The sequence below is a fragment of the Homarus americanus genome, unplaced genomic scaffold (assembly GCF_018991925.1).
Source record: "Homarus americanus isolate GMGI-L3 unplaced genomic scaffold, GMGI_Hamer_2.0 scaffold27339, whole genome shotgun sequence".
NCBI lineage: Eukaryota > Metazoa > Arthropoda > Malacostraca > Decapoda > Nephropidae > Homarus > Homarus americanus.
The window spans coordinates 1,637-15,863 of NW_024717738.1; the positions used below are offsets into that span (position 1 = coordinate 1,637).

The 14,227-nt window shown below is 37.0% G+C and overlaps 1 protein-coding gene across 1 annotated transcript; it reads right to left on the reverse strand.

Annotated features, from left to right (window-relative positions):
- Positions 1–305: 305 nt before the first annotated feature.
- Positions 306–10,648, reverse strand: LOC121859000 (DET1- and DDB1-associated protein 1-like). The gene is made up of 4 exons (XM_042355652.1): positions 10,545–10,648; positions 8,177–8,315; positions 6,197–6,255; positions 306–2,618 (listed from the first exon to the last, which is right to left on the reverse strand). Exons 1-4 carry the CDS (start codon positions 10,545–10,547, stop codon positions 2,514–2,516), a joined length of 306 nt encoding a protein of 101 aa, XP_042211586.1. The 5' UTR covers positions 10,548–10,648; the 3' UTR covers positions 306–2,513.
- Between the last annotated feature and the right edge of the window lie 3,579 nt (positions 10,649–14,227).

Genomic DNA, 14,227 nt, shown 5'->3' on the forward strand with positions numbered 1-14,227 from the left:
TAGTATTAAAATATTAAATTTCAAATTCCCCAATACCTTCTTCTATTCAGTACACAATATTCCAATTACCCTTCATTAAACAATCTCAAAAGTAAATTCATATTCAATTACATAACTTTACTTATTACACCATTCCATACTTGTTCCCGTGTTATCTTATGGTGTAAATCCCTAAACCAAGCAATATAACAAGATTTTGAGCAATGTGTACAAGATTGTATTATCTACAACAAAGGCAGATTAATACATCAGAATTATTTTCCATATTTTGGGGGTTATGGTATGCTATGAATCAAACACCTCTCTCTCTATTTAACTTGTTTTCTTATTAGACATCTGCCCTGTCATTCACTATATACACAATACAGCTATGACTTTCAAACATATGAGATGAATATGAATTATCGAAAAATCTTTCCATGTAGAGTTAATTTATTTTCATGTGCATTAATTATATCACTGAAAGAAAAATTATTCTGCATCTCCCTAGTATCATTTCTCACATTATTTGTATCAAATCAAATATAAAACTTTGAACATCACTGCATGGAACCTATTTCTTAATGAATGAATAACCTTTTTTGTGTAGAATTTACACCTGTATGTATTCAAACTGATGATCACAATGAATAATGAATACTGTATATGTAAAATGTATGGCTCTCCTAATAATAATGCACACATATAACATTAAAGAAAATACTGAAATATAAAAAAAATAATGCCAAGTAGCTCGTATAAAATCTTTGTTTCTCCCACAAGCTTGATAAAAGAATCCTATCATAGTTTACAACCAAGCAACTGTTTTTCTTAAGTATTCACAAACTCACTTCTTTATTCTGACCTGACTAGAAACTTGTCTATCACTTTCTGGAGCAAATTTAGCATATTATCATTGTCAGCTTAATTTTTTCCACATTTACTTTCAGATGCAGATATGATTTATGAAAAAATGCAGAGAAAGTTAAAGAGAAAACATGTAATGGCTGAAAATCTATCATTACTAGTTTAAAAAAGTTATTTTCTGTCATCCCACACATCACAGATAAAAAATGAAAAGTGGCTTTCAAATATTTGAAGGCATGCAAAATTTCACAGATTTACATGTTAAGTGTATTGTGTGATGTGGTAGAGCATTTCATTCTTCGTTTTTAAACTCTATACCTTGACAGCTTCAAAATAAAATTTACTGTGTAGCACTTACAAGATATTATCTTTACAAAACTTTTATGCATTACAAACAAATACAGTATCAACATGTTCTCATTTTCAACATGGTTCCCACTCTGTAGCAGCTATGGTATGAGAATATATTACCATCAAACATTACTAAGAGTAGCAAAAATATAGTTCCTGATTGAAACTGTATAAAATCCTGCAACAACGAAGATGATCAACATTTATTACAAATTTGCTTCCATTTCATAAGGAGGTACGCAACTGTATTAAACTTTAATTTTTTGTGTAGTAAATTATATCTACAGTAAGTAAAAACATGATACATCATACAGTATTTCCATGAATTATATAAACCTTAAGCTAGTTTTGCAGTATCTTCTATACAGTCTCAATCAGTGCCAAATTCTCATCCCCCTCCCACTATCCATCCTAGATTACATTAAAAACACAAAGAACAAATTGAACTATTTAAAAAATAATAATATGAGCAGCCATAAACTGAATGTAGTTTCATATAATCCAAACCAATTACTGTACCTGTTTTTGCCAAACCAATTTCTGTACCTGTTTTTGCCAAACCAATTACTGTACCTGTTTTTGCCAAACCAATTTCTGTACCTGTTTTTGCCTATGACATTTGTTCTTCAAACAGCAAACATTTAAATTTTAAAAAATCTTTTTATTTTTCATAGAAATTAACTCAAATTATTGGCACCTGCTAAACAATGCCTCCATTATTGAACATCAATACAGTAGTCCTCAACAAGAATTTGCATCCCCCAATACAACAAAAGAGAATGAACACTAAAAATTTACACAATTGGTGAAGAATGAATATCTAAAAATAACAGTACCCAGTTGATAGTTAAGGAAGACACAATCAATCTTCAAAAATATATCTTACACTGTAATATCATTACAATCAGAGCATTAAAGAATGTTACCATTAAACCCGACCAAAATCTTTTTTTTAAATTTAAAGCCACTAAAATTCTAAACCCAATATTTCAATTTTCACTCCATATAAAAGTTCATATCTTGATCAGTAATAATTCTTTATTCAGTTCATTTAAGTTTTTTTCAAAATAATAATAATAATATAATAATAATAATAATAATAATAATAATAATAATAATAATAATAATAATAATAATAAAAGATAATCCAGAATTAGCAGGTTTCCTCTGAGCATCATACTTCCACCTCAGGAATGATTATGACCTTAAGCCTCAATCTGAGCCTTGAAGTGGGTTCAAAAATACACAGAGCCCACTGTATCCTGACTTACTCAACAATAAATGTAGGTCACTACTACAAGAGGTAGTAGTTGTGGCTATGGGGAGTCGGACGAGGGGCCAGGTTCTAAGCGTGGTCGCTTGTTGCGGGGAGCTTCCTCTTCATTGCTGCCAGAACCCGTCTCACGTTTCTTTTTGGGGCTCTGAAACATTGAGTTATGTAAGTAATTTTATAAGTACAGGTATCCTGAATACTGTCATCAAAAAAATATCCCTTATCCCCAATCTACCTCAACTCAGGAGACAGGTCATGTGACCTGATTCCTTTGTTTTTTACGGAATTAGCCCACCCGGGCACAGGTCAAACGACCCACAACGGAGCCTCGGGGGGCGAAAAAGAAAGAAAAGAAAGAAATTGAAAATACTGTATAGAAAAAAAGGTTATACTGTATTAATCTACACCACGAAGATGCCGGAAAACCATCTTTTTAAAGTAAGACAGATTGTAAGAGCATGGAAACACAGAAGAAGGCAGAGCATTCCACAGTTTGGCTGTGTGAGGAAAGAAGGAGGTACTATAACGGGTTATTCTCGTGTGACCGACATCCACAGAGAAATGGTGGGCACCGCGGGCAAGACGTGTGTTATGAACCCACGGCATTGCCGGCGGTACACAGGATGCCAAATCCACTGAACATTGCCCGTTAAAGTACCTGTAAAAGAGAAAGAGTGAAGCAACATTGCGGCGAAGAGAAAGGGGAGAGAGATTGTCGACTAAAGGAGAGTTAATAAGACGAAATGCCTTTGATTCCACCCTATCTAATAGTTGGACAGAAGAAGAGCCACCCCAGATATGAGAGCAGTACTCCAAGTTAGGACGAATGAATCCCTTATATACTTGGAGCAACTGCTCAGGAGTGAAGTAGCTGCGGCATCTGTACAGCATTCCCAACTTTCGGGAGGCAGCTTTAGTTATACTAAGGATGTCTTTCTCCCTTACTTTGATCTGATAGTTGGCTGAAGAGGGTCCTAGTATACTAACTCCAAGATTTGGTCTTGTATTTCTCCAATGTGGGTTTTTACTTCATTTACCAATGTCACCATTACACTTTTAGAATATCATCTACATACTTTCAGCTCACCTCACAATGTACGGCACAGTATTTTCTTTATTTCTATGCCACATTACAGTATTGTAATGACGTGCACTTGGAGCACAGAATCTCCAGTTTTTCCGATTTCCTCCCGAATTTTATCCAGCGAGTCAAAGATCGCTAAACCAAAACTTGACAATTATTAAACAACAAAGGGTGTTAAAAATTTTAAATTGCTAAACCAAAATATCGCTATGTGAACGATCACTAACGGTGGATACCTCTACCTACAGTATACCCTGATTTACAATAGGGTAGCATTCCTAGAAATCCTAACATAAATTGGGAGACTTTAAACATGACCTTTCCAACTCAGACATGTATCACAGAAAAAGCTATCCTACACTAATTAAATTAATAAAATAAAATTAAACAGCACTCGCACACATTAATAATAACATGCCTGCCGCTTAACAATGTCTTCCTAAAGCCTTGGTTTTCCCAGAGGCAGGAGACTCAGCAGGAAGCTTGCTAGCCATTTTCAAAGTTATTAATCATTTCACGGTCAGCAAAACAGATGAAACTCTTGAACCATAGCGTTTTCCTCTCACCAATAATGGTAAATGTCACAGCAATCACAAGGTTACACAATGATAAATAATGATAACGTTGGTTACACAGGTGAAGGCCGGTGCAATCACATTGGAACAAAGCACAGAAACAAGATACACAGGGTGGCCATCAGGTGGCATATGTGTAAGTGAAGCTGCATGTAGGATAGAAAAGCAGTTTGTGTGCATAGCGGTGATCTTGGATTTGACAAGTGATGGGAGAGATGTGCTTCCCCAGTGTTTACATGCCACATCAGCCCAGTAAGGTGATCCTACCAGGAGCATGTCCCAGGTAGCTATTGTTCACCAAAAATGTGTGGTAAATCTGAAATTCCACCACCATAAAACTGTCTGGACTATCAGATTTTCCGAACCAGTGATTGCCAGAAAATTGGTGGTCAACCTGTATTGTGAAATTATGTAAATGAACAACAATTTCACTTTTTAGCCATGTTATACATCAGTTTTCTTGTACTGTAAAGTACCATGAGTCTCCACCCAAATCTTTTGCTATCCTTTTCCATATTTTATATTTTGCTTTACAATTAGTTCCCATATTTTTCTGACATACATACAGTAATCTATTCAACTTCAATGGGTCCAATCTTGTAACCATTTTCTATTAAGCCTCACTATCACCTTCACAGCATCTTTTAATTCCTCTGACCACCGTGTAAATTTAATTTTTACTCTACTTTTGTTTCTAACTTTCACATCTAAAACTTCACTTTGCATTCTGTGTAATACGATTTTCATATAATTCCATCAGTTTCAGCACCTTGTTTATCTGTGAATGATTCTTCTTTTTCACATTTTAAGTCTTTACTTTTTCTATAATCATCAACGTCCATCATTTTGTGGCCATATTCCATGCTTGCATGGAATAGCCATGATTACTTGAAGGCAGCTGCACAGTCTCTCCTTGCTGCTCATTTCACTTGCTCATTACTTTCTTGACATCTCTAAATAGGGTAATTAGCTTAGAAAATACAAAAAGTGCTACAGAGTTCTGTCAAAGCATGGAGCTTGTAAACAATATCATTATGACATGCTGTAGCCAGTCAAACTGCTTTGAACATGTGTAATATTCATTACATGTTTCCACTACTAATATACGTATGCAGGTATACAGTGGACTCTCGATAATTCGCAAAATGCAAATTCACCCGGTAACCCTATTTTTTATTTAATTTCAGCCAGATATTAATAATTCGCAGCGGAGTACTGGCTGCCACAGTGTTTATTTACATGAACCATAATTGGCCTTAGAAATAAAGAAAATACATGTACTATACTGTAATGTAAATATCACTTCAATGCTCAATGTGACTTAGAAACTAAGAAAATTTAAACCTAAAAAAAAAAAATGTTTATGGGGAGGTAGGCCGATTGGGGGTTGGGTGGTGAACTGAACATCCCCTTCCTCTCCCTCCTTCCCACGTTCCTGGTCTGAGTACACCCCCTCCAATATCATTAATACAATATGCACTCTCACCATAATTCCCATAATATTTAGGTTCATTTAGTACTGGGTTTATAAAACATTATTGTTAAGTAATAAATTTTCACACAAAAAATCCCACACTCAACCCCAGACGAGTTATTGTGTGGTACTGTATTAAATTCCTGGTTCTTTGTTGACATAGTGCAGTTACAGCCTGCCCAGAGCCTTCTTATCTGGATGATGGTGCATGTACGTAGCCCAACCGAAATTGAGAAGGGAAGGAGCAATTTATGTAATGCAGAAGTACTTTCAGTACAATATCTGTTACTGTATTTTTTTTATGCATTATGTACAATGTTAAATGTTATTAAAGCAGTTTTGGAAGTGTATGGGTATTTCTTGGCCTCTAGAATCAAATTAATTATTTCCATTAAAATCAATTAAAATATAATTTGCAATTTGATAATTAATGATGTTTTCTGTTACCTTACCTGCAAATTATCGATAATCCAGTAATCCAAATTTTTTTTAAAAAGGTGTAAATACCAAAGTCAAAGATGGATGATGATGATGAATAGGATACAGTACTGTACTATGTTTATACTGTACTGTATATTCATACACAAACTTACCTTCTTTTCCCACTGTTGATGTAAGTAACGCAAGAGAATATTTGTCTTCTCTGTCACAACTGCAGAAATAATAAATAGATTAATGGTCAGCTTTTTTTCTTGTCATTTTTTTGTGGAAATAATAATTTGTGGATTATAAACATTTAAAAAAAAAATTTCAGTTCATGGCTCCAGCCTGGACTTAGTGGCCCTGGAAGCTTTCATTCATGATAGATGAAACTAATACCAGTACTATTGGAATCCTTCAAATTACTGAAGCTAACAATAATGAAATCCAAAAAAATATGGAATGAGTTTTAAGATGTGGAAGAAAAATTTGTGTTAATAGAAAATTTCCAATATTTTATTGATTACAAAATGAAATATTGTACATAATACTGTGTATAAAGACACTTACTTGTATATTACCTGCAAACTACAATGATATACAGTACAGTTATGACCTCCCATAGTGCCTCATGATCCATCCTTATCATCTGTTATGTCAAGGCCCGTTAAGAGCTGAATACAGTTTCCTAATTTTTCTAGTAGCATTACTGTACAAGAATTATCTATTCTACAAACATTCTTATTGTATCTCACTAACTTGACTGTTTAGATATTGCCTGGCGAGTTAACCACCAATAAATTATTGATATACAGTATATATTGAGTTTTATAAAGCTGAACTCAATCATGTTAGATTAGTTTGGTTATGTAAGGATTAGTTGGGTTACATTTACAATTAAAGTTCATCAAGATGACAAGGGGCAAAGTGTCTGGAATAACGAATTGTCCAGAAACGATTTGGCAAAAAAAATAAATAAATAAATTACACTGCAATTGTTAAATATTGTATTTACATTGATATAGGCATGCACAGGAGGTCCCTGGATTATGTATGTCTGACTTACGAACATCCGCTGATACCAACGAGGTCCCATAAAGTCAAACTTAAATTTACAGTATTTTGTTTACCCGATGAATTATTTTATACTTTCATTTACTGTACAGTACTTTGTCATTCTATTTCTTCCTTTCTCTTAAATTAAGTGATTTTAGATGTATATAAGGACTTAAACTATAATATAGTGGGATTTTAAACATTGTTTTGTAAGTATACAGTATGCACATAAGGTATGTTGTTCGACTTAAGAACATTCGTAGGAAAGGAATTTGTACATAACCCAGGGACTACCTGTACATAGCACATACTGACTTCATTTAACTGATATTTTAAATATAATACAGGCACACGGGACTGTAACAGAGTTGAATGGGGGACCAGGTAGAGGAAATGTTTCAACAAACCATGATTCATCAGGATGGCATAAAATAAATACTGTAGTTGTTTGTAATAAATTGAGGTATTATAATGGGCTTATCGTTTTACATTGTTTCTGGAAAACTGTGAGGGCGAACTTATTCAAAGTGAGAGTTGTGAACTCTTGGAACAATCTGCCAGAGAGTGTTGTAACGGCACTGAGTGTGAGCTCTTTCAAGACCAGACTTAACCAGCACTGGAGCAGGCTCAGATACATTCAGGAGCCAGTGCATGCCCAGTACTTGTCAACAGAGCGTAACAGATATGTGACCAACCGCCCAAGCGGCTAACGAACCGGTCAGTGGCAAAGAGGATAAAAGTAAAGGTAAAGGTACAGTTGCCACAGGTAACTTTTGAGATTTTTTTTCATTGCTACATAAGGTACTACCACTTTCCTAGAGCAAATAGTGAAAAAAAATTAAATAAAAAATCCACAAGCAGTGAATCTCCTTGGCTACTACACCAAACTTCCAATCATTAGATATCACTAGATCTTCACAATACTCCTTCCATCCAGTTACCATCTCTACTTTTTATCAATATTCTTTCCTCTGTACAGTACTGTATATTCTACTCTACTATCACTATTCGTTTCCCCTCATGCTGATAAGCACAAAATACCAAGAAAAGTTAAAAAAAAGATGCTTAACAGAGACAACATCAAGGCATTGACTTACTTTCTTGAGAGCTTGGACTGTCTTTTGTGGGCAGGTAGACAGGAGGTTTCTTATAGGAGGTGCGACCACTAGGATCTCCTTGGAACCTACTGAAATTTTGCTCATTGTAAACTGGGAGTCCTTTCAAAAATGAAGAAGCCTGTAAATAAAAAGTAGAAAAGTTTGTGAGACTTGTATATACTGTCCTGTACAAAATGTAGCTCCAATTATATTTTGATTATACTGTAATGGGTTCAAGATGCTATTAATTCTTACCGGTTTGACAAAACATTTCAAGAATGTAAATGACTAAATTATTATTTTTTGGGGGTCACGAAGGCAACACCAATATCAGTAGGCACAGTTCCATTCAGAAGTTCGTTATACACCTGTGGTAAAGGGCACATAGCCTGTTGCACCCTTCCTGGACGTCAGGTCACTCACCGACCCTCCCACCAATACACAGAGTGGAACTGACAACGGAACAGTTTGATTCAAATAAAAACTCACCAAAACAAGATGAGAAGGATATTAATATGAATTTCGGCCAACGTTACTGTTGATGGATGATGAAGATGTGTTAATATCCTGCTTACGAGAAGAAGAAAGTGATAGGAGTATCTTTATCAATATCAGCATAGTTACCTGACGTGTGAAGGTTGTTGCTGGTCTTGTGTTTCAGTTCTAGTGCTTATAAAGGAACTTGGCATGAAAATACAAATATTAAACCCAGTACAGATATTATACGTTTATTTAGGTAAATTTTTACTTATGCACCAGTCTTTTGTTTGAAAATTAAAAAAAAAAATTTTCCGATGATATTTGATGAGTTTCGAACGAATTTGATATTAATTTCCGCCGGAAATCACTAGTTTTTGCCCCCCCACCTAACCTTACCGCTAGCCAGGGCATAGCTTAAACTAACCTAAATGTCTCGGTAGTTAAAAATTTTGGGGTGCACCATGTCCGAAAGTACAATACCTTAATTAGAAGTGGAAGGACCAGGGATACGTAAGAATTGGATAGAATGATCGTCTTTTTCATGAAACTCGGCAATAAACTTAAAATAATCATAGGAGCACAAATGACAACCAACCTCCACCATGGACATTGTGAGACTGGTCAGTGAAATTACCCAGGCTGCTTCCTTTGAAAAAAATCAAATGTGATTAGTCGAACAAAAATTGCGTGATGATATCGATACATTATTGGTCACGAATGGATGACATCGGTCAATATTGCGCATGCGTGATGAGCAGATAACATCTCAAGGTAAATAAGACATGGCGACACTGTGACTGAGCGAATTTAATATTGAAAAATTAATATCTCAGTTATCCTTAATTCCCAGCTGAAATATCATAAAAGAAAAGGGTCTTAGAATTGTCTAAACATTACAAAATACATATTAATAACAGAGAGAGAAAGACTGGTGCATATAGAAAAATTCACCTTTATTTATAAACATATTAAAGAAAGCACTTTTAACAGGAATACTGTGAAATTGAACTGAGTTTGTGTGCAAAATCAGTTGTATATAATGTATTTCAAAACACTCTGCCAACTGAGCTGGATCAAATCTGATGCTCTCACGTCCACAAAAAAAACGTAAAATTACACCATATCATAGTAAGTTCTTTCTGTTTAATATACCCGGCGGTGACCCGGTGAGTAAGTAAGGTAAGGTTATGTACGTAGGTTTGTTTGGTTAGGTTGGTGACGTCTGTTTTTCATACCCACTGAGGTTAGGTTAGGTTTAATGTAGAAATAACCACTTTTTAACACATTTGCACAAACTGCAACGATGTCCACTATAAAAAAATGGTGAAATTATGGCATTTTTAAAATAATTTTGTATAAAAAGTTTGCCACGGGTCAGTCGTCAATAATTACCAAACTATTATTTATATAAATATTTTTTTATCCAAGAATGTTGTATAACTATAAAATTTACGAACATCACCTTTTCTTCTTAGTCAAACAAGAGGAAAATCTGGTGATACAGAATATTGAAAAACTTCACATGAACAAAGCAACTTATTGTTTCGTATCATGTTTACATTTCTTAACTATATTTTACATCCTGATTACATTTCTCTGCACAAAAGGCTTTCAACGTATAATGAAAACACGACAGAAGGACCTTTATTACTCTATAAAAAAACACAATCAATGGGATAACAAGAAAGACTGGCTGAAGTTACACTCAATTTTGTCTGGGAGTGGTCGCCCTAATCCACTATTCCCACGTTCTTTCAATGAATTCACTTATCAACTTTCTCAGTATGCTAGTATAATGTCTTTTTAAAAATATCACAAATTGCCATGGACCCGTTTCCCTGTTATTCAAAAGAAATTGAGTATTATGTGTGGATCTGATCATACTTACCATGTTGTTGCTCTTCTTGGTTGTGTTCGAACATTAAATAAGCTATCAACTAATAAACTTGAAGAGTAATATACGCTGAATTTTATATGTAACAACTTGATTGATTATTATGTATTATGTTTTACGGCTTTATATTGTAGAATATATCAATAATGATGATTTTTCAATTGTTTGCACATTGCGCCAGCCGAAGTCATACTACTGAATTCGAAGGATTCTGTGAAAACCGAAAGGTGAATATTGACCCCCGATGTCTTGACCCTGAGGAGTAATTCCATATAATATTCATTGTGAAATTTGTTTCAATATACAGCTTTCGAATTTCTTTGCCACTATATTCGATATTGGTAAAATTATATTGAAATGACATCATTATTGGAAACAATACAGAGTTGCCATAGTTGCGATTTCAGTCGACATGAAGCACTGGTGCAGCAGGTTCAGATACATTCAGGAGTCGGTGCATGCTCAGTGTTTGCCAACAGTGCCTAACAGAGACGTAACCGATCACCGGCTAACGAGCCGATCAGTGGTGAAGAAGGTAAAAGTAAAAGTAAAGAAGTCAAATGGCTCTAGAATCTAGATATAGCCATTACAATAGTTCAAATTATACTTGAATATGTAGGTTGTTTAGATTTTGCCTTTCTGGTATAAATATAACTTGTTGTGGGTGCTATAAACATATTTCAGGAATATGAATTATTCGATGATAAGCCAGTGTTATCCCAAGGCATAATTTGGTATTACAGAATAATTTTTGTGAACTAGGTGTCTCGATTATTTTCTATTCCAACCAACAGTTATTTTAGCAAGTTTACGAAGACTTTCTTGTATACATTGATGTAATCAAGAATTTTCTAGAATATATTGCAGCATTTTTGTTGTGTTCTCATAAGAGGTGGTGCATCCCAGAGTGCTAAGAGCAGGGCCGGATTCAGGAGTGGGCAAAGTGGGCAGCTGCCCAGGGGCCTCCACAATCTGGGGGCCTCCACATATCAGGGCTGGTCGACTTGAAACCACATGAATGACTCCAGTCATGTCTCACTTTTGTGTGTGTGTGTTGGGAATTTGTACACTATCAATAAATATACAGTTAATTAAAAATTTCCCAGTGTTCTAATTTCCTCAATATAACTGCATATGGCTTCAAAATTCTCCAAAGAAGTGTTCAAATTTCAAAATTTTCCCGGGGGGCTTACAGCGCCCCCCGGAACTCCCAGATGTTTAGACTCGCTTCACTCGCCACCCCACCCTCGTGGGTAGTTATAATGAGGGGGGCCTCCACAAAGAGGCTGCCCATGGGCCTCAACAGGTCTAAATCCGGCACTGGCTAAGAGAGTTGTGCAACGAGCTTGCTGAGCCCCTGAAGAATCTGTTCTGTAAATGTCTGGATGAGCAAAAGGTCCCCAGTGATTGGAAAATGACTCGAGTCCTATTTTTAAGAAGGGCGATCGACACTCCACGAATAATTATAGACCGAATAATTATAGACCGGTGAGCCTGACCAGCATAATATGTAAAGTACTTGAGAGCATTATAAGAGATGCCATGATGGAACATTTACTGCTAAACAACCTTGTAAAGGATTACCAACGAGGTTTTATGCCGGGACGCTCCTGTTTAACGATATTACTCAAGGTACCTTATGTTTGGACCCAAATTCTGGAACAGGGTGGCAATATCGACTGTATGTACTTAGATTTTGCCAAGGCTTTCGACAGCGTACACCATGAAAGGCTGAAAATTAAACTGGAAGGGTACGGGATTCGGGAAGTCTCATAGCGTTGATCGGACACTTTTCTTTATGATCGCAAGCAGTGTGATGTGATTAATGGTACGACTACGAAATCGTCATGTGTACCCGTGACAAGCTGGGTACCGCGGGGCAGTGTATTGGGCCCGCTGTTATTTGTTTGCTTCATAAATGACATGCCTGCACTTCGGCACCTCAACTACCCTGAGATATTGGAGCACCTGAACTTGCAGAGCTAGTACTACAGACGGGCAAGGGGCGACCTAATTGAGGTGTATAAGCATCTCAAGGGGCACTACTCAGTCGAGCGTCCTTACTTGGAGCTGGCGAACGCTCGCCCCACAGGGGGTCACAGCTCAAGATTTAAGAAGCCACAAGTCCAGAAAACTATGAGGGCAAACTATTTCGGAGTGAGAGTTGTGAACTCTTGAAACAATCTACCAGAAAGTGTCGTGTCGGCACCGAGTGTGAGCTATTCCAAGACCAGACTTGACCAACAATGGAGCAGGTTCAGGTACATTCAGGAGCTGGTGCATGCCCAGTACTTGCCAACAGTGCGCAACAGAGACGTGGCCGATCGCCCAAGCGGCTAACGAGCAGATCATTTAGTGAAGAGGATAAAAGAAAAAGAAAAATAACAGACGTGATCGATCGCCAAGCGGCTAACGAGCCGATCAGTGGTGAAGAGGATAAAAGTAAAAGTAAAGTAAAGATGCCTGAAGCTATGCACTCCTCCAAAAAAATGTTTGCAGACGATGCCAAGCTATTTAAGGAAATTAAGAATCACGCGAGCCGATTGGAGCGCCTGAACTTGCCTAGCTTATACTACAGACGGGCAAGGGGGACCTAGTTGAGGTTATAAGCATCTCAGGGGGCACTACTCAGTTGAGTGTCCTTACTTGGAGCTGGCGGACGCTCGCCCCACAAGGGGTCACAGCTCAAGATTGAAGAAGCCGCAAGTCCAGAAAACCGTGAGGGCAAACTTTTTCGGAGTGAGGGTTGTAAACTCTTGGAACAATCTACCAGAGAGTGTTGTGACGGCACCGAGTGTGAGCTCTTTCAAGACAAGACTTGACCAACACTGGAGCGGGTTCAGGTACATTCAGGAGCCGGTGCATGCCCAGTATTTGCAACAGTGCGTGACAGAGACGTGACCGATCGCCCGGGCGGCTAGCGAGCCGACCTTTTGGTGAAGAATAAGAAAAGAGTCGTGACGATCGCCCAAGCGGCTAACAAGCCGATCAGTGGCGAAGAGATAAAAGTAAAAGTAAGCAGACTGTGAAGAGCTGCAGAAATATCTCTGTGAGCTTCAAGAGATATACAACCACAAAATTATTGTCATATGCCAGGATTTATCCAGAAAAATTTAAGTGAGATGCGTGCATGGCTGTGATTGACCATGCAAGGGCCGATCAGAGTACTGTGCCTTTAGCTAAGACGGTCCATAGTGACAACAGTGACCGCCGTGCAGGTTGAAAATAAATTGCAGTGAAAAAACAAATTGGGACAAGAAATCAGGCACCACTGCCGTTAGTAAACCAAGTCATATCATTGGTGCCACAAAGAAAGTTTTTCTTCTGTGTGTGTTTTCTCAGGTACTGAAATTGTGCTTACGATCCACCATTTATAGGGAGATGCAGTGTACACAGTGAGGGCACAAAGAAATATATTCGTTGATGAAAACTGGAAAAGAGAACACAAGAATATAATAGTTAAAAAGAAGGAAAAAAACAAGCCGAGCTGTCTCGAATGCCATTTATTGCCGCCACAAAGATTTTTTTTCTCTGTGTTTTTCTAAAGGACTGTGATTGTGCTGCTTTGTGCATAAGCTCCACCATTCATGGCGAGATACAGTGTACATAGTGATAGCACATAGAGACACCATCAACTCGTCCCAAGGAGGGCCACCAGACTGGTGCCTGCACCTCGG